This window comes from Nycticebus coucang, chromosome 8 (assembly GCF_027406575.1).
Source record: "Nycticebus coucang isolate mNycCou1 chromosome 8, mNycCou1.pri, whole genome shotgun sequence".
NCBI classification, from domain to species: Eukaryota; Metazoa; Chordata; class Mammalia; order Primates; family Lorisidae; genus Nycticebus; species Nycticebus coucang.
In genome coordinates this window covers 111,032,837-111,060,201 of record NC_069787.1, presented here as the reverse complement: position 1 = coordinate 111,060,201, position 27,365 = coordinate 111,032,837, and the positions used below count along the sequence as shown (strand labels likewise).

Here is a 27,365-nt window from a genome sequence, read left to right as displayed (position 1 = left end):
TCATTAAATTGCTCCATCTCTACAGCTAGTGGTCCAGAACTCCTACAATTGGATCAAGAACTTTTCAGAAAAAACACAGTGGTATGTGAGAGCTTTCTGGCTTTGGTGATATTGAGTTATCACTATTCATCTTTTAGATGTGAAATAGTATTGTATTTTTTTGTAGGAGAAAACATTTAATGTTTACATATGAATCAAGTGATATATCTCAGACGTGCTTCAAAATAAACTGGGAGCAAGTAGCTTGGAGTACAGATGAAACAAGTTTAGCCACACGTTGCGAACATTTGAAGTTAGTGTAATAATAATTATATTACACTATTGTTCATATTTTACTGCATACATTTGAAAATTTCCATAATGAAGTCTTTTTAAAAAAAAATCACACTTTAGTGGTGTAAATTTTAAACTGTCACTAACTTTTAAAGAAAAATAAAACACCCACCTGAAGCCCACCTTGCACCCCAACCAGACTGTTCCCAACAATTCTAACAAAAGGCACGCAAGAGGTAAAAACCTTATTTTCCACTCAAGAAAAACGTAAGACAGCTGAAGTTAAGAGATAGTCTGGAAAGTGTGATTAAGGTAATCTTTATTAAGATCATTAAAAGTTGTAGAAACAACTTTATATTATAAAGGCACAGGGAGACAGTTTTGATAAAATATTCAAATTAACAGTAACTTACAGTACAAAAGACAATTTTAATGCACATACAAACTCCCAAATGTCTGATTCAAAAATATTTTACTGTGTCTATTAATGGGCAATGATTAAAAATATAAATTGCTGCTTATAATAAATATCTGATAGTGAACATCTTGATAGCAAAGTGAACAAAATATTTATTGCTTTTCACATACATATTTTTCCCTGTAATTTTGAATTTCTAATTCTTTTACTATCTTCTCCAAAGATAAAAGAAATTTTACATAATCTCATGGAAGGGAAATGGTAGTTATAAAAAACTACCTCAAGTAGCAATCACTGCTGGAAGTGTTTTCTCACTTCTGTTCTGCAGTAACAATCACTGTTCCAAAAAGTAAAATCAATGTTTGTTGAACCATAGATAGATGACCCCTCCACCTTAGCATTCTAAGGTTTTAATGAAAACTTATCAAATATAAAAGGTGCTCCCTTTTGAAAATGTGTCATTTTGTTGAGTAAGAGATGAATGTTTAATAAATGATTTTACCTACTCCCCTCAAAAAAATCTCCAAAGTTGTAAAAAGTCAATTTAGTAACATTTCCAGGACTTAAATGCTTCACTGAGGGCTAGTTGGTATATACAATGTATATATATAACGCAATACAACTATTTTATAACACAGAGCTCTTACCCTTTTCCTTCTAGCTTTTAAACTGGGATTAACTTTATTGATTTCATCCTCCTATTTCTATAGCAACCTAGCTTCAGATGGCACATGGAGAATCTCCATCACAAAAGTAAAATAACATGAAAGCATCATCCAAATCTAATTAATGTTATTTCAACTTAAGAAATATCTACATTGAAAGTATTTGATAACCATTTTAAAGTTACTTAACCGTATGTCATGCTCAGACAGTGTGTAGCAGCTAGGACTGTGCCTGGCACAGAGTTGATGCTTAATAAATAGTTGCTGAATGAATGAAAAAGAAAAGCCTGGCTTTGGCTGTGAATATTTTAATCACTTTCTAGTTTATAAGGTCAGTCTAGAATCCACTACTCCACATTACACCAAACTTGGCTGTAAACAAAATTAATAACTTCAAACAGAAAAAGACCACCTAAGTTAGTGATAAGCAACTTATACAATCTAACATTTTTTAAATAGCCCACAAATTTCACGCTTGTTAATTTTTATCCACATAAACAAATTCTTGAAAGCAGGAGTTTAACTTCCACAATTAAACAGGAAGATCTGAATTTAATGACAGAACTAAAATATTGGATGTCAGATGGTAAGAATAAGTAGAAGACAAATTTTCATTTAAATTCTAAACATGAGACTAGGTCTAATATTTCTTTGGCATATGCATTACTATCTTGGACTAGTTAGCATTGTAAAAGTACTGGGTTATATTTTTTTCTGAACCAAAATCAACATCAAGGTGTAGATTGCCTGTATACTTTTTTTTAAAGCCTTTAGTAAAGGACAAAATAATATTTTGCAACATATGCCGAACTTCGTGTTTAGTGTACACTTACATTTATAGGCATAGAGGGATGATGTAACTGTTAAATAACCTGAAATTATACCATGCAATGGTGAAACCACAGAAGGTAGTGAAAAAAAGTATTTACATAATATAATATTTAGCTTTCAAAAAAGAAAAACACAGTAAACCTGGGAATCCCACCCTAACAGTGAATATGTACCGCATAGCACTAAATGAAAACTAGTCAAAATTCAAATGAACACATACAGTAACCTGAAAGTGTAAAATTTAATAAAAAAGAAAAATGGAAAAGCCCCTACACATCAGAAGGAAAAAGTGGCCTATAAAACAGGCCAATCTAACCTGACATTCAAAGCAAATGCAAGAGATTCACAAAATCATGATAGTAATGCAAATTAAGTATCAAGTACCCTTTGATACACAAGCCAATATAACTATCAGACTCATTTCCAATAGCTTAACAATATTCATTAATCCACTCAGGCATTAAGGGGGTGGAGGCATGGTAGGGCAAAGCAGTTGATGACAGCAAGTCTTCAAAGTATAGGAACATACTTATTTGCAGAAGCATCATGTGATTTTGGAAGTGATGTCTTATTTTGATGGATGTTAATATCAGACTTTATCAGTGCAAGTTTATCATCCTCTGAAGGTAATACTTCCAAATTCCACTTTTCCAGATAGTTTTGGTGGTTTAGTTTTAACCAGTGCTGTTTAGATGAATAAAAGGGCAAAAAAGTTCACCATAGACTACCTCACGTTGTTACTTAATTGTGCTAAATATTCACGCAGTTCTTTTGCAGCCTGGAATCTGCCATAGCGCTTCTTTGGGTTGGCACACTCATCCAGCAAGGCCTCCAGTCGGCCGTCTTTGGCAATTTCACTGGGTGGATCATGAAGAAGTCCTCCGGAAGTGCCACGCCAGGTGGCATGTCTGGATAAGAGGTTCTGACAAACAGCATAATAATTATGGTCCACAGTGGCACGAGCACAAAGAATTTCTTTTGAAAATGATAAGCAAGCCTCCTTATCACAGTCATCAAATTTGCTTTCATACCATACATCCCAATTTTCAGGTTTATCTGTGAAAGGGGAAAAGCAAAAAGAAAAAAATATAGTTTAAGCATTTTTACTGCTTCTAAAAATAAAGAACTTCACTAGTTGACATGAAAATATTTGTTCTATACTGTAATGTATAAAAGTATGTTATATCTATGTCTTCAAACATTTAAGTATAGTAATTCATACAACCATTTACTGGGAGCGCACTGATGGCCAGGCAGAGGATCAGAGAAGATCCCCGCCACGTACAGGTGCAGGCTAGGACTTTCCACCACACACAGAAAATGCTACACACAAGTAGAACACAATGCTGCAGGAGTGCCAGAGGGGTTAGTGCTTTTGCCTGGAGGCTACATTAAAAAAAAATCTAAAGAGAAGCCAAGATCTACAAAACTGAGCAAGTCTAGAAAAAAAAAAAAAAGTAGCAAGAAATAAATAGCTTTCTAGACCCAGGGCACAAGATATGCAAATATATGGATTTAGGATCGGTTCAGCTGGTTCAGGAGACAGTAAGTTCACTGACCAGAGTTTAGACAGATACTCAGAGAGGAGGCACTGATAAATCTAGCAAAATAGGTTATAACTTACTGATGACTATGACTTATTTTATAGAAAGATAACTTTGGGCTGAAGACTGGAAGAACTAAGATGATGATGACATCTAAAGAAACCCCACAGAAAAGCCAGACTAAGGAAACATTTCACACAAAAATTAGTATGTATGTTATGGGTAAAATTTAAGGTTCTAATTGGATAACAAGACAGATAATAGTATCACTATTTTACACATAAATAAGTACAAATTAGCTATAAAATATCCGGGTGGGTATGTCATATATGCAACTAGACTAGACTTGAACCTTCCAACTCTGAGGTCAGGCATATTTAGAACACATCAGCATATACGTACCTGACAGAGCCATGGCTCGAGGGAGACACAGCTAGCCATATGTGGAGAAGGACAAAGCATGTCAGGCAGAGGAAAACTACATATGAAAAAGCTCAGAAGTTTTATTCAGACTAATGGCCACTGTAGCTGAAGCGTCAAGGACAATGGACAGGAGGATATTAAAAATGAAGCTGAACAGAATATGCTCTGGTAAGTTCAGATTTTGCTTGAAGAACAGTAAGTCTTTAAAACCATTTAAGCCAAGTAATAAGGTCAGATTTATATCTTTACAAAGCTACTATTCTGAGTAGAAGGAAGCCAGAAAAAAGAATTTCAAGGAGTTGGTACTAGTCAGAGCCACTGTGTAAATTTGCCAATTAGATAATTGCTAATGGCAAGGCAGACGGCTAAGTCAATTTGATGAGCTAAGGAATGAATGGAGAGAGGTGTAAATAAGCAATACTTTCATAAAAACAGCTGAAAAGCAAGAAGCAACAGGAGAGGACCTTATAGTACTCATTGAAGATGAGGTAAGAGGAATTGGATATTAAAGGAAGGAGGTGGGAAGCCGACAGTAACTGAGGCAACAAGTTCTCAAAGAAGGATCTACTCTGAAAAAGAGAGATGAAGGTGTTTTAATTAGGTTTAGATGATAAAGGGAAGGACACTGAGGGAGCTGCCACAGGAAAACTTCAATTTCCCGATGAAGAAAAAAATAAAGGTCATTTACTAGAAAGTAGAAAGAAAAGGAGGTGAATGAATGGAACAGGGCCTTTTGCAAAGTGGCTACTTCGAGGGCCCATGAGACATTTGAAAAGAATTGGCTGGAGTTAAAGTAGCACTGGAACAAAATGTTCCCCGTATGAAATGTAAGAATACAGAAATTATAGAGTTGGGTTTATCTAAGGTCAGGAATTAGTTTTTGATACAAAACTATAATAATTTTTCCAGGAAAAGTCCGCATAAAATGAATTATAAAAAATTATTTTCATAAACACTGGAATGAAAATTTTAAAAGGCTCGGCAAATTGCACAACTCTGAATATACTAAAAGCCATTCTTTTAAAAAGAAAAGCACAATGTCAGCTGCTACAACATTCACAGATGTAGGAAGAGGTTAAGCGGGTAATGGAACACCAGCTGGGCATTCATTCCCTGTGGGAAGATCTACGCGGCAAGTCAAGAAAGTGCCTGCCAAATAGGAATCAGAACAAGGAGTGGAAATAACCACATGTTTAGCAGGATCATTCACATGTTTAGCAAGATCATGTAGAAAGTAAATGTCACCCGAATGCATTGTCACAGTAACTGCATTCCCCAATGCCACAAATCTTCAGTCTCTGTTCCTCAAAAGATCCTTATATCCCTTATATGTCAAGAGAGAAAGGAGGATTAAAAATAGAAGACCCAAACCATGGAGCAACGATTTGGATTTCCCTTTCTAACTGAATTGGCTCCAGAACCACAGACTTTGTCCTTGGTTTAACTCTATAATAAAAATTCCTATAGCATTTAACTTCCAAAACATTTCAGACACTCTGCCCATCTACCTTATGAAGAGCTAACAAATAAATAGGGAACACAGGTTTGGGTGACATGTAATAATCAGAATGTCAAACTACAGTCAGATCTGCAATACCAGGAGTCATCCAAAAATTAAAAAAAAAAAAAAAATCACCACAGAGACCACACAAAACAATACGACACACAGACACAGAACATCCCTGTAAGAGATTCCATAGAAAGTCAGAAATCCAGGAAAGCAGGGCAGACACTGACAGCCTGTAACAATATAAACTGAGTTCTGCCTTAGTCCTCAAACGCAGTAACAATATAAACTGAGTTCTGCCTTAGTCCTCAAACACAGTAACAATATAAACTGAGTTCTGCCTTAGTCCTCAAACGCAGTAACAATATAAACTGAGTTCTGCCTTAGTCCTCAAACACAGTAACAATATAAACTGAGTTCTGCCTTAGTCCTCAAACACAGTAACAATATAAACTGAGTTCTGCCTTAGAGTCCTCAAACGCAGTAACAATATAAACTGAGTTCTGCCTTAGAGTCCTCAAACGCAGTAACAATATAAACTGAGTTCTGTCTTAGATGCCTCAAACGCAGTAACAATATAAACTGAGTTCTGCCTTAGAGTCCTCAAACGCAGTAACAGTATAAACTGAGTTCTGCCTTAGTCCTCAAACACAGTAACAATATAAACTGAGTTCTGCCTTAGAGTCCTCAAACGCAGTAACAATATAAACTGAGTTCTGCCTTAGAGTCCTCAAACGCAGTAACAATATAAACTGAGTTCTGCCTTAGTCCTCAAACACAGTAACAGTATAAACTGAGTTCTGTCTTAGATTCCTCAAACGCAGTAAGAGTATAAACTGAGTTCTGCCTTAGTCCTCAAACGCAGTAACAATATAAACTGAGTTCTGCCTTAGTCCTCAAACGCAGTAACAATATAAACTGAGTTCTGCCTTAGTCCTCAAACACAGTAACAATATAAACTGAGTTCTGCCTTACAGTCCTCAAACGCAGTAAGAGTATAAACTGAGTTCTGCCTTAGTCCTCAAACGCAGTAACAATATAAACTGAGTTCTGCCTTAGTCCTCAAACGCAGTTAGCAATATAAACTGAGTTCTGTCTTAGATTCCTCAAACGCAGTAACAATATAAACTGATTTCTGCCTTAGATGCCTCAAACACAGTAACCATATAAACTGAGTTCTGCCTTAGTCCTCAAACACAGTACCAATATAAACTGAGTTCTGCCTTAGATTCCTCAAATGCAGTAACAATATTAACTGAGTTCTGCCTTAGAGTCCTCAAACGCAGTAACAATATAAACTGAGTTCTGCCTTAGAGTCCTCAAACGCAGTAACAATATAAACTGAGTTCTGCCTTAGATGCCTCAAACACAGTAACCATATAAACTGAGTTCTGCCTTAGTCCTCAAACACAGTAACAATATAAACTGAGTTCTGTCTTAGAATCCTCAAACACAGTAACAATATAAACTGAGTTCTGTCTTAGATGCCTCAAACGCAGTAACAGTATAAACTGAGTTCTGTCTTAGATTCCTCAAACGCAGTAACAATATAAACTGAGTTCTGTCTTAGATGCCTCAAACGCGTAACAGTATAAACTGAGTTCTGCCTTAGTCCTCAAACACAGTAACAATATAAACTGAGTTCTGCCTTAGATGCCTCAAACTCAGTAACAATATAAACTGAGTTCTGCCTTAGAGTCCTCAAACGCAGTAACAATATAAACTGAGTTCTGCCTTAGAGTCCTCAAACGCAGTAACAATATAAACTGAGTTCTGCCTTAGATGCCTCAAACGCAGTAACAATATAAACTGAGTTCTGCCTTAGAGTCCTCAAACGCAGTAACAATATAAACTGAGTTCTGCCTTAGTCCTCAAACACAGTAACAATATAAACTGAGTTCTGCCTTAGTCCTCAAACGCAGTAACAATATAAACTGAGTTCTGCCTTAGTCCTCAAACGCAGTAACAGTATAAACTGAGTTCTGTCTTAGATGCCTCAAACGCAGTAACAGTATAAACTGAGTTCTGCCTTAGTCCTCAAACACAGTAACAATATAAACTGAGTTCTGCCTTAGAGTCCTCAAACGCAGTAACAATATAAACTGAGTTCTGCCTTAGTCCTCAAACACAGTAACAATATAAACTGAGTTCTGCCTTAGAGTCCTCAAACGCAGTAACAATATAAACTGAGTTCTGCCTTAGAGTCCTCAAACGCAGTAACAATATAAATTGAGTTCTGCCTTAGTCCTCAAACACAGTAACAATATAAACTGAGTTCTGCCTTAGAATCCTCAAACACAGTAACAATATAAACTGAGTTCTGCCTTAGTCCTCAAACACAGTAACAATATAAACTGAGTTCTGTCTTAGATGCCTCAAACACAGTAACAATATAAACTGAGTTCTGCCTTAGAGTCCTCAAACGCAGTAACAATATAAACTGACTTCTGCCTTAGAGTCCTCAAATGCAGTAATATAAACTGAGTTCTGCCTTAGAGTCCTCAAACGCAGTAACAATATAAACTGAGTTCTGCCTTAGAGTCCTCAAACACAGAATGTGGCACATGGTATACAAGACTTGAGCCTCTATATTTCTTTCCACTGTAACGCAAGGATATTTTACTAAATACAGAGAAACTGTGACTAAGAATACAAGAATAAAAATAAATTAGGAGAGTCCAATGTTTCAACTTACAATTTTTAACTTTTGAGTATTCAATAGAAACCACACTTCAAGTACCCACACAACCATTCTTTTCTTAACTTCCATTACGGTACTCAATAAATGACACAAAATATACAATACCTTATTATAAAAACAGGCTTTGTGTTAAGTAATTTTGCCTGACTATAGGCTAGTGTAAGTGTTCTGAGCACATTTAAAGTAAACTAATGTAAGCCATGATATTTGGTAGATGTATTAAATGTACATTGTTTAACTTATGATACTTGCAACTTATGGGTTTATCTGAACAAAACCCCATCATAAGTTGAGGAGTATCTGTATTTGTTCCCTAGTACTGGTGACATAAAACAAAAAAAGATGCCAGGTTACCATCTGAAGAATAAATTTAAGGCTTACCTCATATAAATATAAGCATCATTTTGGCAAAAAAAGTGTACAAAAATATCTAAAAGTTATATACTTACTTTGTCTAATTAGTCTTTTGTCAGCAACCAAAACGTTTTCAGCATCCACAATGATTACCTTCCCATCTCTAGGACCAACTGCAAAATTGTCAAAGCTGACGTCCAGGAGGTAGAGGGCAAATTCAAAATCATTGTTTGTGAGCTGCTCCGCTATTTCCATTAATTGCCAAGCAAGGTCAACTCGTTTCTCCCATGGTGCATTAAAGTAACTCCATAGTTCTTCTCCAACATAATTTACAGCCACCATTCTTCCACAAGCTCCAAGATATTTTGCAAATGGCCAACCTTCATCAGATGGAAAACTCTACAAAAGAATTATCTAAATATTACAAAACAGTCTGAAGATGTCCTAGGTCTATCCCCAGATCCCTCTCAGTAAAGATTGCTCCTAAGAATGAGTATGGATTTTCTTATTAAATTTGACAGTTCATTAAAGATAAACTTTACTTTTGTTTCTCACTCATACCATTACTATGGATTTGGGGTGGGGGTGGGACATTAAATAGAGAACTTAACTTTCTAAGACTCAAATAGGATTTGACAAGTCTTGCTTATCAAAATCTCAGAACCAAATTAATCAATAAACAGCAAGACACAGTCTTTACTACCAAAACTAAGTATTTATACTTTCTCTTATCTTCTTGACTGTTTATGTGTAATCTACCAATTCTTTCTTTTGAATGGATAGCATTGCAGTCTGTTAACCAGCAATCATTGACCAGGTATCAGAAATTGTGTTATGCTGGCAATAACTAAACAGTCTCTATTTTTAGTCATCAGCATTTATTTCAGAAGAGCAGAGAGATACCAAATAATTCTAAGTGTTAGTTGACAAGCAGTGATATAGATCCTAAGGAGCCATTTATACCTTAGCCTAGTCCAGCAGTGGGCAGGGATGTAGTTCAGAGAAGGATTTGCAGGAGGTGTCTTTTAACCCACATCCAAAGGGTGGGCAGGGGCAAACTAATATCCAATCACTGCAACCTCTACTCCAAGCACCACATCCACCTGGTTTCCCTCTCTTCAGCCATCACCTTTTCTGCTCACCTTGGCCCACCTCAAAATTATTCTTTTTCACCTTAGCAAGATTTTCTAATAAATTTTAAAATTATTAGGATTATCATCTTACATCAAAAGAAAAGTCTTCCATGACCCCAAACAAGTCATTTTTCAACTTAAATGAAATGTAAGGCTCTATTTAAGATACTTCCCATTGTTAAATTGCATAATTTAAAAAATGAACACTGGAGAAAAAAGGACGGGAAGTTTTAAACAACTTCTTAGATGAGATCATATGAACAAGGGTGTGCTTTAATAGCCAATCCCTCAACTTAGCCCCTTTACTCAAGTTTAAAAAAAATTATTAGATGTTTAAATACCACTATGGGGTAGGAAAGCTGGATTGAGAAGACAGTAGTAAGTATAATCTTTTAACAAAACACTACAAAATACAAGCAAACCTCATTAAATCGTGCTTTGCTTTACTGCACCTCTCAGACATCACAGTTTTCACAGACTGAAAGCTGTGCAACCAAAAAATGGCCGATTGGCGCCATTTTTCCAATAATGTGCTCACTTTGTGTCTGCACCATTTTAATAATTCTCATAGTATTTCAAACATTTTCATTATTATTATATCATACACCAGTGATATTTGATGCTACTGTAATTATTGGAATTATTTTGAGGTGTCACAAATTGTGCCCATATCGGATGGTGACCTTAACAGATAAATGTGTGTGTTCTGACAGTTTGAGTAACTGGCTGGTCTCCTATCTCCTCAGAACTCCCTATTGCCTGAGACACAATATTGAAACTTGGCCAATTCACAACCGTAAAATGGACTCTATACGTTCAAGTGAAAGGAGGAGTCACATATCTATCACTTTAAGACAAAAGCTAGAAATGATTAAGCTTAGGGCAGAAGGCATGCCTAAAGCCAAAGCAGGCCGCAAGCCCAGATGGGCCAGAAGCTGGGCCTCTTTCACCAGTCAGCTGAGTTGTGAATGCAAAGGAAAAGCTCTTGAAGGAAATTAAAAGTGCTACTCCAGTGAACATACCAATGATAACAGTGAAACAGCCTTATTGCTGATATGGAGGAAGTTTTTAGTGGTCTGAACAGAAGATCAAACCAGCCACAAAATTCCCTTAAGCCTGAACCTCATTCAGAGCAAGGCCCTAATTCTTTTCAATTTTATGAGGGCTAGGAGGGGTAAGAAAGCTGCAGAAGAAAAGTTAACAAAATAAAAGTTTGAAGCTAGCAGAGGTGGTTAATAAGGCTTAAGGAACAAAACTGTCTCCATAACATAAAAGTCCAAGTTGAAATGCCCATATATAAGCTACAGCATGACCTAGCTAATATAACTGATGAAGATAGCTACACTACACAACACATATTCGATGTAGACAAAACAGCATTATAATGAAAGATGTCACTAGACTTTCATAGCTAAAGAGGATAAGTCAATGCCTGGCTTTAAGGCTCCAAAGTGAAGGGGAACTCTTGTTAGGGGCTAATGCAGCTAGCGACTAAACTAAAGCCAATGCTCATTTACTATTCCAAAAATCCTAGGCCCCTTGAGATGAAGCCAAATCTATTCTGTCTGTGCTCTATAAACAGAACAAAGCCTTGGTGACATTAAACCCATTTAAAGCATGACTTGTTAGATGTTTGAAACCCACCACTGAGACCTACTGCTTAGAAAATAAAGTGATTCCTTTCAAAATAATTACTATTCTCTGACAACACACCTGGTCACCCAAGAAGTCTGATGGAGATGTACAAGGAGATGAACACTGTTTTCATGTTTGCTAACACAAAATCCACTCTGAATCCCATGGATCGAGTAGTAATTTTAATTTTCAAGCCTTATTAATTAAGAAACATATTTCTTAAGGCTATAACTTCCATAGACAGTTGATCGATTTGAGAAAAATAAATTGAAAAACTTCTGAAAAGAATTCAACATTGTAGATGTCATTAAAGCATCTGTGACTCATGGGAGGAGGTCAAAATATCAACATTAACGGGAGTTTGCAAGAGGTTGATTCCAACCCTCATGGATGACTCTGAGGGGTTGACGATTTCAATGAAGGAAGTAAAATGTGGTGGAAATAGCAAGAGAACTGAAATTGAAAGTGGAATCTGAAGATGTGACAGAATTGCTACAATCTCAAGATAAAACTTTAACAAATGGGGTAGTGCCTGTGGCTCAGTGGCCCCATATATCAAGGGTGGTGGGTATGAACCCAGCCTGGGTCAAACTGCTACAAAAAAATAGCTGGCGTTGTGGCAGGCGCCTGTAGTCCCAGCTACTCGGGAGGCTGAGGCAAAAGAATCACCTAAGCCCAAGAGCTGGAGGTTGCTGTGAGCTGTGACACCATGGCATTTTACCCAGGGCAACAAAGTGAGACTCTGTCTCTAAAAAAAAAAAAAAAAAAAAAAACTTTAACAAATGAAGAGTTGCTTCTTCTTACGGATGAGCAAAAAAAATAGTTTCTTGAAATGGAATCTATTCCTAGTGAAGATGCTGTGAACGTGTGAAATGACAACAAAAGGCTTGGAATATTGCACACATTGAATTGATAAAGCAATGTCAGAGCTTAAGAAGACTGACTCCCATTTGGAAAGAAGTTCTACTGTGGGTGAAATGCTATCAAACAACTGACAAGCTACACAGAAATCTTTTGTGAAAGGAAGAATTAACCAAGGAAGCAAACAATTGTTTTATGTTAAGAAATTGTTATCAGCCATTCCAACCTTCAGCAACCATCACCCTGGTCAGTTAGCTGCCAGCAGCCTGGTGGCAAGACACCTCGCCAGCAAAATGTTTATAATTTGAATGAAACCTCATGTGATTATAGCTTTTTTTTAGCAATAAAGTATTTTTAATTAAGGTATACACCTTTACTTTTTTTTTTTTTTTTTTAGATATAAAGTTACTACATGCTTAGAAGACTACAGTGACTTATGCAATGGCCTGGAAGTAAATCCACAGAACAGTAGGAACATCTGTAAGCTGACCACCCAAGGGACTGTAACTGGTCAGAATATGGAGGTGGTCAGCATAAGGAACTAGTCCTCCTACAGATGATAAATACATGTGATGCATGTCTCGTCTATGAAAATTAGGTCATCTTAAGGAGGTGGTCAACTATGGAGGTTCAACCGTGTATCTTGAGTATGCCTATATAAATGTAGCCATTTACATAGCTAAAATTTGAACCGTCTATTATGTACATTTAAAGACCTGGAGTTGAGGCTCCTGAATATTAGGAAAATAGGCAATATTAATTTTACCCTGAGTTTTATAAAACTATCAAAACTCAATATACTTGTGTTAAAATTTATATTAACTTTATTTATTTTTTTTTTTGTAGAGACAGAGTCTCACTTTATGGCCCTCGGTAGAGTGCCGTGGCCTCACACAGCTCACAGCAACCTCCAACTCCTGGGCTTAAGCGATTCTCTTGCCTCAGCCTCCCGAGCAGCTGGGACTACAGGCACCCTATATTAACTTTAAAAGTAAAAAGATTCAATAGCCGGGCGTTGTGGCGGGCGCCTGTAGTCCCAGCTACTTGGGAGGCTGAGGCAAGAGAATCACTTAAGCCCAGGAGTTGGAGGTTGCTGTGAGCTGTGTGAGGCCACGGCACTCTACCGAGGGCCATAAAGTGAGATCCTGTCTCTACAAAAAAAAAAAAAAAAAAAGTAAAAAGATTCTTAAAACTAAATTTAAGCTATGACTACCTATTTTCAACTGCTGTCTTTCAATTCTATCAATGCGCAGTAACTATTTATGTATATAACTTTTTTCTTTAAAATTTCAGTATCTGCAGCTTTGTGTTAAAATACTGTGTAAATGAAAATTTAGATACATTATGAATAATTACACCAAACTGATTCAATTTTAGTTCAGAGAAAATATCTACTGATTTCTTAGCAAATAGAGTAAACACATTTTTAAACCAGAACCTGAGAATTTTTTTTTCCTTTCGGATATTAGAAAGTGACAGATTGCTCATATCCAATGTGTAGTGCAAAAACTGTGTGCTAGCCACACATTATTTTCAACTCCCCCTCAATTTAAAATACCCCTATGACCCTGAAATTTTAGTTAGACAAATTTGGTTACAAAAGATTTAACTATTTCCCAGGAGCACTCATGTATAAAATACCTGACATAAAAAACGAAAGCACTGAAAGGAATATGAGAGATTATACAGTTATGTCATGTAATAAGTAAAATAAAAACTCATCCATACAGGATTGGTATATTATTCACATGTCATATTGCAGAACAGATACAAACATATCTTTGTGAAAATAAAATAGTCTTTGACAACAGAACAAAAGGGAACCCAGCCAACATCTGCACATGTACAAATGCCTCCTTGTTTTTGGAGCATTTCCAATTGGCAAATGACAGTCAAATCTACACTTCATTACCCAGGTCCCTCATAGAAGAGGGTAAAATACATGAACAAATATCACATTGAGCAACTTTACACTCACACAGTGATTTCTGACAAAGTTCACTGAAAGTCTGTTATGCTGAATTTTAAGAAAAGCACGACAGTTCTTTCATATAGTTTACCACCCAATCTTAAAGAAATGAATTCACACCACGTGCTTAGATGACAAGAATATTTCATTGACTAACCAAAATAGTCATATTTTATTGAAGAGAACAGAATTCTATTGAACGCACTGTAGTCCAAAACAAATGCTCAAAGGAAGCCAAAATATTTGTAATTTGCACTTAAAGCAATTCTGGCTTAAAACCAAGTTACCATGGTCAAGCAGAGTTTGAGAGACAAAATTTTTAGATGTTAGAGTTTGGATTTATTAAAATATTAAGCAACAGGAAAAACACAGATGATGACTCGGTTGCTTAAAATCTCTGATCTTTAAATAAAGAAAGAAAAAGAAACAGAGAAAAACAAATTCTCCCTGATTATCAAACTCCCACAGTGCATAACACAAAATAGGCAGAATAGGTTTACTGCTGAGGTCTACGTTTTCCTATTGAAAACAAAATCTAAAATCAAGAGTTTTCAAATTGCTTAGCACAAGCACATAGTTTAAAGTAATCTGAAATAAAATGTGATTATTTTAATGAATTATTTACAACTGAAAAAATGTACAAATACTTTTCATTTGAAGAGGGTATATTTAAAATTAGAATGCCATTGATAATTTGATTAGAGGCAATCCACTAATTTTTCAAGGCTTTTAATCAGGCTTGAATATATGTCATAAAGCGTTAACGCATAAAGTTTTCAAGAGCAAATATTAGTTTATATTATACAAAGGCACAAAACAGTTATGAAAGTAAATGTTTAGTTACAGAAGATCTAACTATTTCCCAGGAGCACTGTATACAACTGTATTTTTTTAAAAGAAGTTGGTGACAATCCAGAGAAGACATCTATTGCACTACAAATGTAAAAATTAAAAATGGAAATTTAAAGCATTAAGTTAAACAAGTTAACAAGGTTAACTGCTAAAATTTATTTTAAAAATGCTTTCACTATTAATTCACAAAATAAAAGTATTTTAAAAATTAAACCTAAGCTGGTGTCCATGCATTTTTTTGATAAAAAAAACTTTAAGGTGCTTCTTGGATATCATAAACTCAAAAAATATTGTATACACCAGTTAATAACAATATTGTATGCACCAGTTAAAACCAGGGTTTCCGAAACAAACAAAACCATTAAAGTCACCATCCATCGTGAGAGGGAAAAAAAACGAATGCCATATGTAATGTATATATTCAATTTTATAGTAAACATCAGAAACTTCAGATACTTTATACTTTTTTGGCACATTTTTACATTTAAATGGCAACGTAAATAGAACGTAAGTAAAGAAGTAGAACAATGAGCCTGAAATCACGAGGCTGGATTTTGAGGTCCACCTCCAACCATGGCAAAGTGATAACTTCTTTGGGCTTTCATTTCTTCCTTTATACAACTGAGATAATGTTTTTATCACTATATTTATGAAGGCAATCCAAGGATCAAAAGAAAAAAGGTATAAAATATATTTTGTAAATTTAATACTACTTCAGAAGAATCATTTACCAAAATACTTTTATATTTCCTAGTTAAATCTGTTAAGGAATCCAGTCATTCCCCTAGAGAGGTACTTATTTTCACATCACCTACAGAAAGACATCTACAAACAATGATCACCACCCAGGAACCACTAAATGAGAAAAACACCTTTATTGTGCTTTGGTAGTTTCTAATCATAATAGAATAATAAATTAGTTATCAAAGTTTAAAAAAACTTGATGCTATGAGAAATATACTGGACTGCAAGCACTAAAAATGCAATATATTTAAAAACTGGTAACATTATTACACATTGTGTTTTAACTTGCTTTTATTATAGGGAAGCACCACAAAGGAAGGAAGTTTCAAATGCTAAAATGACCTATCATCTACCGAGATCAAAACCAAACACAAGGTGGCCATAAAGTTCATGTGCAAATTAAATTTTTATGGTCACCTTGTATTACATTTTATGTGATCGACAAATTTTTTAAATATCACAATACCCTTTGATCAATACTGTGCTGCCAGGTTAATAAGGCCATTTTATTCTATCATGTCATAAAAAAATCAAAAGAAAAGTAGACATCAAATACGTGAGTTAAGATACATACAATGATATCTTTTAGTTTTATTCATTTTCTTATAAACAATAAATGAAATGAGACTAAGCGATTAAAATAAGGCCAACTTTAAAAGTGCTGTGTCCTCTTGTGTTCTATTATCTTTTTTCTTCTATGTGACCAAAAGTAGTATTTATAAACCAAATTTAAAGGAACAAATCCCTTCGTACAAGAAATATACAATGTTTTGTAGTCACTCATTACCTCGCAATATTCCATTAAAGGAAGTACAACTTTACAGTTTGCCTAACAACAGAAAATAAATACAAAACAAGAAATGTGTTACTAAAAAAGTCTGATCCTGTTTTAAAGAAGGAAATTCCCAGTATAAATGAACTAATTTCAAAAACATCTACTACTAATTAAAATATACAACCTAAAAACTGGTTACTAGACTTGCCATTTAACTGGCATTTATGCTCAAAAACAAAAATATAAAACTTAAACTTGAGAACATTCTCAGGAACTAAATGTTATCAAAAGCACAGCAAATGCTTAAAGTTTCAATTTGTTTTAAAATTATTTTGAAAAGCCCAAATTTGAAGAAAATCCCATTGTGGTAATGCATGTTGTAACAGCTGTTCATAGAGATTAGTCAACCATACTGGTGACAGACTAATGTGTTCAGTTTTGTGAACTGTCTGGAGGGGGACTATAGTAAAATTACTAGGATGATTTAATGGTTACTGAATTTTGCTAAAATTTTTCTAAGACCTTAGCTTTTTAATTTATACTGCCAAGTAGTGGCCAAAATCCATTAAAAAATACCGTAGGAGCTTAACAATCTCAAGACATTTAAGTCCTAGGATATGTTCCATTTATTTCTGAAATAATTTTCTGAATGCCATTTTCCACCCACCTTAAATTCCAACAATATTAAGCAATGCCTTTAAAATAGTAAGGTTGTGTTATTTCACTGATTATCATGTCCAACTGTACCTAAAATTGGAAACTGAAGTCAAAATACATCAACAACCAAAAAAAAACCCACCTAAGTCTTAATAGAAAGAAATTATCTTTTAGAATAAATAGTCTAAGTTGAGATAGGAGGCTCACTTAAAACCAGAAGTTCAAAAACCATCCTGAGCAATACAGCAAAACTCCATCTCTATAAAAATTAGAAAAATTAGCTGTGCATGGTGGCAGGTACCTGTACTTCTGCCTTCTTGGGAGACTAAGGTGGGAGGAGCACTTGAGCCTAGGAGTTGGAGGCTGCAGTGAGCTATGATTATGCCACTGCACACACCACAGCCTGGACAACAGAACAAGACCCCATCTCCAAAATAAATTTGAAAAGAGTGTAAATCCTTCCCCCTCAAAAAAAAAAAAAAAACCTACTTGGATATAGTTTTAAATATGCATAATTTACTAGTCACAATTAACCCGTCTTACCTACTCTTACAACTGGCAAAAGTGAGCCACAAAGTAAGCCATTTTTGTAAACTGAATACATACCTACAAATACCATACTCACATATTTGCTCCCAATAAAAAACAACATTCCAAGGAAATAAAAAAGACATACTAACCTTCCTTTGGACCCAATAACCTAGGGATGCTATTTTACTTTTCTTAGTTAAGATCCAATTTCTTTAAACAGACTGACAAATAGGACAGTACTAACTTTCCTGGCTTACCAAATGAATTAATACAGCCCCTGAGAGGAACACAAAACATCCACCAACAGCACAGCTATCTCCCTCCAATTAAATACCTGGTGCCTGTGTTTAGTATGTATTTTTGTTGTTGCCTTAAATTCAGCATAACCAAAACAAACTCTTGGTTTCCGTACTTCAATTTCATTCCTTCTTTAGGTGACTTTATCATAATAATAAAAAGTCACTCAGTAGTTGCTCAGAACAAAAATCCAAGAGACAATCTTTTATTCTTCCCCTTCCCTGCACGCCTAAATCTATCACCAAGTCTTGGGAACTATTTTTCCAAAACACATTGCATCTGAATGCTTTTCACAAACTCAACTGCAATTATCTTAATCCAAACTACCATGCTCTCTTCCACAAAAGAGTGCAAAATCCTCCCTGATTCCTCTCGTAGTCCCTTATAACACATTCTCCACCAACCAGGCCTTCCTATAATGACTTCTATTGTTTCCCACTGCTCTGAAAATAAAATCCTAGCTCATCAAGCCTGGTTTCAAGGCTACACAGGATGTGGTCCTCATCTGCACCTGTGATCTTACATTGTACTGTGCTTCCTACTCCTGTACGTGGCCATCCTTTGGGGCCACTGGATTTGCCATCCCTCTTGCCTGAATGCACTCTTGCCCTTAGATCTTTGCACCATTAGCCTTTCTCATCATTCAGACCTCAGCTAAAGTGTCATTCTTCCCAAACCCCCAAATTAAAATATTCCATCCTCAATCCAATTTGCCAACACAGGTCTTCCAGTTCTCTTCGTATTATGCAAAATCTGAAATTACCTTGTTCTTTGCTGCCCACATCAAATGATCCAAAAAGCAAAGGATATGCAAACTGTGCTCTGGCCTGTGATCTCTGCTGTATCCCAACAGTGTACAGATCAGATCCTGGCATTATTGAGCAGTGCCACACAACTCTTGTCAGGTCTCTTCACCTCAGAGTTAAAACCCCAAAAGAGCACCAGAGAGAAAAAACATAAAGACATCATGAAGCATCATGCCTATTTCAGATAGTAAATCTTTTAAGGTTTTGTGCCCATAAATAACTCAGATTTAACCTATTTCTTTTTTTACCATTGCCATTCATCAATGTACTAAATGGAATTATTAAACTGTAATAATGATTTACAGAGAAAAAATAAACTACGTGCTTCTAAATCTTCAACTAAATTCCTTTCCCTAGAATATCCATTGTATTCATTGCACTTTATATGGGACAAATCCCTAACTCCCCATTTAATTACTATTCCCGAGAAACTATACCTGAAGAACTAGATACATAGGTTCATCTGAACTTATGCCATAAGAAGAGTAAAACTTATATACAGAGTGTCCATAAGTTTATCTTTAATTTAAAATAGTGCACATGAACTTTATGGACACTGTATATTTCTTAGATGTCACCATAATCCACTTTCAACTACTTCACTATTTAAACATGTGGTAAGCTGATTTACAGAGAAATAATATTTAGCCATAAAGTTTACAATTAAAAATATTTAACATGGGCGGTGCTTGTGGCTCAAAGAAGTAGGGCGCCGGCCCCAAATGTTGGAGGTGACGGGTTCAAAACCGGCCCCTGCCAGAAACTGCAAAAAAAAAAAAAAAATTATTTAACATATATTAGTTGAATAATCCTATCTCCTTTAATCTTTAAAACAATCCTGTTAGATAAGTATTAACCTTTGCATCTTACTGATTATTTAACTCAGGATCTTAAGCATAAATTGACCTCCTCAATGCCACCCAACAACTCTGCATGATACAGAATGTGAACTGGATGTTATTTTAATATTGTCCTCAGCACTCCTCCCACGCCTCACCTCCAACTAATGGCAAATCCCATTCATTCTTCAAAACTAAATTCTCCCTGAAACATTCCCTGTACCCTGTACTCCACTCTTATCAAGATGTCCCTCCCTAAATGAGTCGGACAGTGTGCATATACCATTTTGTAGGGCCTGCTATGCTGTACCAGTTGTAAGTAGTCATTTATATACCTACCTCCTACACAGTAACTATTCACTGCCTAGAATCATTAGTCCTTTCAATCCAAAGGCCCTGTAACAGACTATTTGCTAAATGGAACAAACAAATTCCAGTCCTTTTGGCTGAAGGTTCAACGAGTTCACAGGTATTTCACAGATAACTTCCTGTCAAGAATCTATGAACTAGAAGAAAGATTGGATTACATAATTTAAAACCTTCCAGGGTCTATGGGATGAATAACTATCCCCTCATCTTACACCAGTAATTTTCAGTCTTAAGACACTTTTTTTTTTGTAGAGACAGAGTCTCACTGTACCGCCCTCGGTAGAGTGCCGTGGCATCACACAGCTCACAGCAACCTCCAGCTCTTGGGCTTCCGCGATTCTCTTGCCTCAGCCTCCCGAGCAGCTGGGACTACAGGCGCCCGCCACAATGCCCGGCTATATTTTTGTTGCAGTTTGGCCGGGGCTGAGTTTGAACCCGCCACCCTCGGCACATGGGGCCGGGGCCCTACTCACTGAGCCACAGGCGCCGCCCCAGTCTTAAGACATTTTAAAACCATTTATTAAAATTCATCGAATGTAAATTGAGCTGCAATAAACAGTCCAGGAATGGATTAACAAGCTGTGGTATATGTATACCATGGAATACTATTCAGCTATTAAAAAAAATAGAGACTTTACATCCTTCGTATTAACCTGGATGGACGTGGAAGACATTATTCTTAGTAAAGCATCACAAGAATGGAGAAGCATGAATCCTATGTACTCAATTTTGATATGAGGACAATTAATGACAATTATGGTTATGGGGGAGGGAACAGAAAGAGGGAAGGAGGGAGGTGGGTGGGGCCTTGGTGTGTGTCACACTTTATGGGGGCAAGACATGATTGCAAGAGGGACTTTACCTAACAATTGCAATCAGTGTTAACCTGGCTTATTGTACCCTCAATGAATCCCCAACAATAAAAAAAAAAAAAGTATTCTACTTAGAACTACTAAGAAGAACTTTTCTGTATGTTTTAAAGAACTTCTCTGTATGTTTTAAAGCCTTCATATGGGAAGGCAGCAGCCAGTGAAAGAGAAATAGATGACTCTCCAAGCTGTTTGAAATCAAAACAAACACTCCTGAGACAAAGTCTGAAACATCCTTTTACACAATATTGCCCCACAAGAGCCTGGGTTACCCTTAACTCCATATTTTTTCCCTGAAAGGAAGTCTCCAGTTTTTGTTTCCATCTCATTTCCTGTGAGGTAGGAGGAAAGCTGAAAGAAGAGTTACCTGTCCTGATCTCCAAATCACACCCAACAAGGGCCAAAATTCCAAATCTCTTTGTAGAAGAACTTAATTAAGCCCACCAGTTAAACTCAGAAAAAAAAAAAAAAAAAAAAAAAACCCACATCTCTCAAGTCAAATGTTTGAGAGCCCCAGGATGTTCAGCCATAGCTCACTTACATAATTATAGTTACATACTGTAAAAATAAAGTAAATCCTATTTAAACCATGATTCAGAAAATTCAAATAAAGTTCTATAAATATAATAGTAAAATAAATTCTCAGCTCCTCCCCTTAAGATAACCACAGCTTTCTTCAAATTCCGATAAACAAGACCATCTTCACAACTCCCAAGTACTTCGAAGTCACAGATAACTGAGCATCAGTAAATCCAGAGGCATTTAGTATTTCTGTCTGTCTTTCTTGCTCTAGTAAATTAAAAAATAGATAGGTAAGTGCAAATTCAGATAGAAAATTTACCAGTAAAATAACTTGACATCTTGCCAATTACTATGACACCTCAAATGTGGAGAGAAAAAAGGTATCAGAGTAGAAGATAAAGGTACGACTGGCATTATCTTTTTTTTGAGAAAGTCTCATTGTGTTGCCCTCCGTAGAGTGCTGTAGAATCACAGCTCACAGCAACCTCAAACTGTTGGATTTAAGCGATTCTCTTGCCTCAGCTCTGAAGTAGTTGGGACTACAGGCGCTCTGGCTATTTTTTTGTTGTTGTTGTAGTTATCTTTTGTTTTTTGTTTTTTTTAGCCTACCCTGGCCAGGTTTGAACCTGCCAGCCCCAGTGTATGTGGCCAGTGCCCTAACCACTGAGCTACGGGCGTTGAGCCAGCATTACCTTCTTGTTTGAGATTCATAAATGTTTTTTGGAATATGATAATTCATGGCAAAACAACTTTAGAGCCAGGTAAGTGGCTGTAAGCTAGTACAACTAACTTACCCAACAATAGAGAGAGTCATACTCTCACGCCTTTCATACTGGCAATTTCTATTACGGATCTGTATGGTCTTACATAGATAAGGTCTGGGTGTGTATCTCACACTCAATACCCTTCATGCTTCCTTTCAAGGGATGATAGAAACTTCAATTTTCTATTGCTTTTTAAATTTAGAAGAGGCAAGTTTAAAGAGTTAAATTCATAAGTATCTTTCAGTTTCTTCTTTACTACCTTATCAAAGGAGATTTTTAAATGCTTATTTAGGAAGCATGTTTACTATACTGGAACTATCGTTAAGGATAGTTTGAAGTCAGTTCAAAGACTTTTTTTTCCAAAATAGTTAATTTTTGGACAATCTAAGAAAAATCCAGGTTGTCACCAAGTGTCCAAAAATTCAACAAGCAGCTCCCTCTCCTGGAAAAAAAGAGTTCCTCTTTAAGCTGTAAAGCACATACTTGTACCCTTAAAATGTTTTTTTAAAAATACATGAAGCACAATACAAAGAGCAAAATTTGAGTTTTTCTATCAGTATCAATTAATATCTAATACTACTATTTATAGTTTATTATTAACTATTTATTTATAAACTACTACATAGTTTTATATAAAACCATAAAAATACTAAAAATGAATAGTTAGCCTGGCTAACAAAAAGCAATGAATACCATGATCTGGCTTACTGTATAATCTCCGCATCTGATCGCAGATTTTTGACATTCCTCTCATTTAGTGGTTTCATAGCAACTATCAGTTTTCAAGTATACTGTCCAAACTTAACTCACCAACTTTAATCAAAGATCAAGTGGTTCTATAAAGACAGTAGCAGCTCTATGACGCTCTTTTATATAGGATGTCCCAGAAGTCGCTATACACAGGGAAAATGAAGCTAAATGTAACTTTATTGACAAAACCTTCAGTATAAATTTTTACAAAGTATTTACAAAACATTATCTATGTGTTGGCTACCTCTTTGTAAAATTTTATAAGGAAATTTGTAAATAAAGGCATATGCAGTTACCATTCCCCATTTTCCCTACGTATGGCACTTTAGGGTGACTTTTGGGACATACTACATTTAAAAGTAAGTCTTCTTACTCTATTTACTTGTTTATCAGGCTAAAAAAAGAACATACAAATATGACTGACATACTGAACACTCCAAATTTATATTTCACAGTATGTAATTAGCTAAAGTATTAGTATTATTCTTGGGTACTCGGTTATATAAACTAAAAATGCCACAGTCCACGTTGATACATATTTCCTCACATACTAAAAAACAAACTATTATCCTTTAACTCATCAACGGACTCACTCACAGCAACTGGGTAAGTTTAAAACCAAAAAAAAAAAAAAAAGTGCTATTTTAAGAAAAAGTTGTCTGTCACTAATGATGAAAACAGATAAAGAATGAGGGAAAAGTTAATCAGAAAACAAGATAGAACCACACCTATCTCAACTACAGAGTACTCTGAAAATGCTAAGAAAACTTCAGACTTTAAAAAAAAAAATACATAAAATCTGCTTGAACAAAAGAGATTTACCTTAGTATAAATTGAATGCCAAAGTTCCTCAAATTTAAGCGCTATAACTATATTTATAAAGAACTGAATATATAATTTAAAAATGTAAGTACTAATATAGCTGTTATTAATACATCGATATTCAAAATCACCTGATAAAAATCTTTCAATAGGCAGCCAATATTTTCTGTATAGCAGTGTGTATTACTAAGACAGATCTTTACTAAATTGTTGGGTAGCAGAGAATTAGACAAACAATGCATTTCAGCAAACTGCTAAAGCTGTCTTCAGGAACCAACCTTGCTAATATGAACAATAAGATTTCTACTTCTTAAACTGAAAAGACAGTTTAAATGAAGAAAACTTTCAAGTGTTTATCTATCTACATTGTACCTTTAGAACCTTACTAGTTTTGAAACAACTGCTGAATACAGTAAATTTCTTGGAGGAAAGTTTAACCAGTTGTATACAACATTCACTGTTAGGAGGTGTAGCAGCATTTCACATACAATCTGTACTTCAGAATTAAAACATTACACACATCCTCAGATTTCTTGAAATTTACTAAGACTTTGTTTGAAGCATTGTTTGTGTTAAAATTACTTGGCTGAACTAATCAAAGCTGGTTTCTTTTAGCCAAAATGGGCAGTGTAGAACTTGAGAAAACACTATAAATACTGCACATTCCTATTCATGCACTTTATATTTTAAAGAATAAACCGCCACCCTGTACAAACTCTCCAGCCATCAGCAACATTCTTTTTTAATGACCCAGACACTAAGAAATGAAGCGCAGAAAGGATATAAAGTACAATAAAACTACTTGTGACTAATTTTAAGTCCTTCTTTCCTTTTGTATTTAAAATACATACAGCAAAAGTGGCAGGGAAAAGGAGCACGGTAACTTTTCCCGCAGTTACAGGAGTCATTACAACCCCATAGTTGTAATCACTGTCCAAGGACACCGCACTGAATCCGGGTGGGGATGTGTAGAAACAAGTAAATACTCGAAGGTAAACAGAGTTTGTTTTTGTATCTCCTTTTGCTGTCACCAGTCCATTCTATTCTCCTAAAAGGCACATTTCTTTTCAAAATAAAGTCAGAAGACAGCAAATAACGCAGTTGAACGAGAGGCAAGAATCTCCTTCCCTGTTTCTCGCCCTGGCCTAACATTTCATCTTCAACCAGATTACCACCAGATGAATAGGGCAGGTCACAGGATCAGGATGAAAATATCCATCTTGGCCTTATGCCCGCCAAGTCCCAAGTCCAAAGCATTTTCCTCCTTCTCTGATTATAATCCCACCCGAAGCATGGCTCACAGATTAACCCCATCCCTGACCACTGCCCTATTCTCTAACCTTATCTATCCCAACTTGTCCCTGAATTAGCTACCCGAATGCTTGATTGTCAGGTAAATGAACTAAGAAATAAAACAAAGACTCTGAGGCCGAAGTCAGACCCTAAGGGTCAGTAAAGGAAAGAGCGAATGCGGTATAAAACCACGTAGAAAGAACTAAGAAAGGTCTAAGGGCTCGTGAACAGTCTGTGCTGTGGACGTGCAAACCCTGGCAGATTAAAGCAGACAGGTTGAGGAGAGCGGAAGGAAACTCGCTGGAGAGACATTTTGGGCGCGTTAGAGACGCACTCCCTCTGGCGTTGAGGGATCCGCAGCCAAATTCGAGATGCGCCCAAGTCTAGGTGACAAGAGCAAACTCTCCATTAGCCAGGTCGTCCTCTGCAACACCGAACAGCTCCTGGGATCCCCCAGAGCTTCCTCCTTCCCACGCCCGCAGCCGGCCCAGCCCGACCGGGTCCAAACTGGCAGCCAGCGCGGGTGGAGCCACTACTCCCGACTCGGTTCCCACGCGCGGCCCCTCCCGGCAGGATGCCCCCCGCCGAGCTCCGCGCCTACCTGTAGCACCAGCGGCTCTGGGTTGAAGGCCAGGGTCAGCAATAGCTGCATGCGCTCCGAGTCCTTGAGGTTGCGGAGCAGGAAGCTGCCCGAATCCTTGGTCTCAGCGTAGCGGCGCACCAGGCGGTCCAGCAGGCGCTGCGAGGGGCAGTGTACCAGGTCCGACCAGCCCTCCACCGCCTCGGGCGTGAGCAGACGCACGTCGCCGTTGAGGCGCGCGAACTCGGTCCGGGGCATGGCCTGGAGCAGGTCGCAGCGGGGCCGGCCGGTGGCCCGTTTGCAGATGCTCTGGTCGAGCTGCGCCAGCTCGCGCTGCGAGCCGAGGCGCTTGAGCACCACTCGGCGGCGGCCGCCCTCACGGGGCTCGCCGTACTGCGCGAAGTAAACGTTTTTCACGTTGAGAAAGTCCAGCAGGCGCAAGCGGCCCCACGCCTCGAACACCACCTGCCCGTTGAGGAAGCGGCGGCACCAGCTCGTCCCGAAGCACGCCGGGCACTTATTGAGCTGCAGGAAGCGCCGGTCGGCCAGTTCGTTGCGCTGCCAGGAAGCCAGCAGCGACGGCGAGTGCAGCACCATCAGCACCAACAGGCTGCCCAGCGCCGCCAGCTTCAGCGAGCGGGACAGGCGGCCCAGCTTCGGGGGCATCAAGCGCCACATCCCGCCCGCCCGCCCGCACCGGGAGGGCGAGGGCACCCCTGGGGCGCCCCCACCGCGCCGAGAACCGGAGAGCGTCCCACAAGGGCCCGGCGAGAGAAGGAGCGCGGGCTGGGGCGGGAGGCGGAGTAGGTGTGTGAGAGTGGAAGACAGGGAGCGGGAAGGAGCCGACTCAAGCAGGCAGCGACTTCTCCCAGTCACAAGTCTCCACAACTCCCGGGGTTCCTCCTCCGAGCTCCCCGCCCTCCGACTCCGGCGGCGCCTCCTCCACGCCAGCCAAGTTATAGAGGAGCGGGAGGGGGAGGGAGCGCCGGGCCTCGACGGCCACGCGCTCGTGTGCGCGCGCACGCGCACTCCTTGGGGCCGCGAGAGCTGCGGCGGTGGCGACCAGCCACGAGCGAGCTGGGTCTAGGATGAAAGGAGGGACTCACGGAAGCTGGAGAGGAGCGGGGACCCCTCACACCGAAAAGTAGCGACGCGCGTTCCTGACGATGCACGCCCCCGCTCGTCCACACTGGCTTCCTTGGGAGCCGCAGGGAAGGGGCCGGGGGCGGGGCTGCGGGGCGGAGCGAGTCCTTAGCGCGCCGCCCGAAAGCGTAAGCGCGGGCTCGTGGAGCGGCGGTGGGGGAACCGCGGGGACGGAGCTAGAGGTTTAAAGGAGAGAGGATGAAGTCGGGACCTCTGGCGGTGAAAAGACTTTTCGTAATAACTAGTCTTTCGCGTTTGTTAAGTTTTAGTGGGGCCTGCCTTTTGCCGCTGTGTAAATGGTTCCTTAAGAGCAGAAGGAGAAGAATTGCGGAAACCTAATGCGCCTTCTTCCCGCGGGACGGCGCGCGCGGGGCGGAGGCCGAGTGGGCGGGGCAATCTCCTCGCCTTATATGGTTTGGGCGCGCGCCTGGGGGCGGG

At 37.9% G+C, this 27,365-nt stretch overlaps 1 protein-coding gene across 1 annotated transcript; it reads right to left on the bottom strand.

Moving 5' to 3' along the window:
- Positions 1–575: 575 nt before the first annotated feature.
- DIPK2A (divergent protein kinase domain 2A) lies at positions 576–26,978 on the bottom strand. The gene is made up of 3 exons (XM_053599923.1): positions 25,806–26,978; positions 8,812–9,115; positions 576–3,243 (listed from the first exon to the last, which is right to left on the bottom strand). The coding sequence occupies exons 1-3, from the start codon at positions 26,460–26,462 to the stop codon at positions 2,912–2,914; spliced, it is 1,293 nt and encodes a 430-aa protein (XP_053455898.1). The 5' UTR covers positions 26,463–26,978; the 3' UTR covers positions 576–2,911.
- Positions 26,979–27,365: the final 387 nt, after the last annotated feature.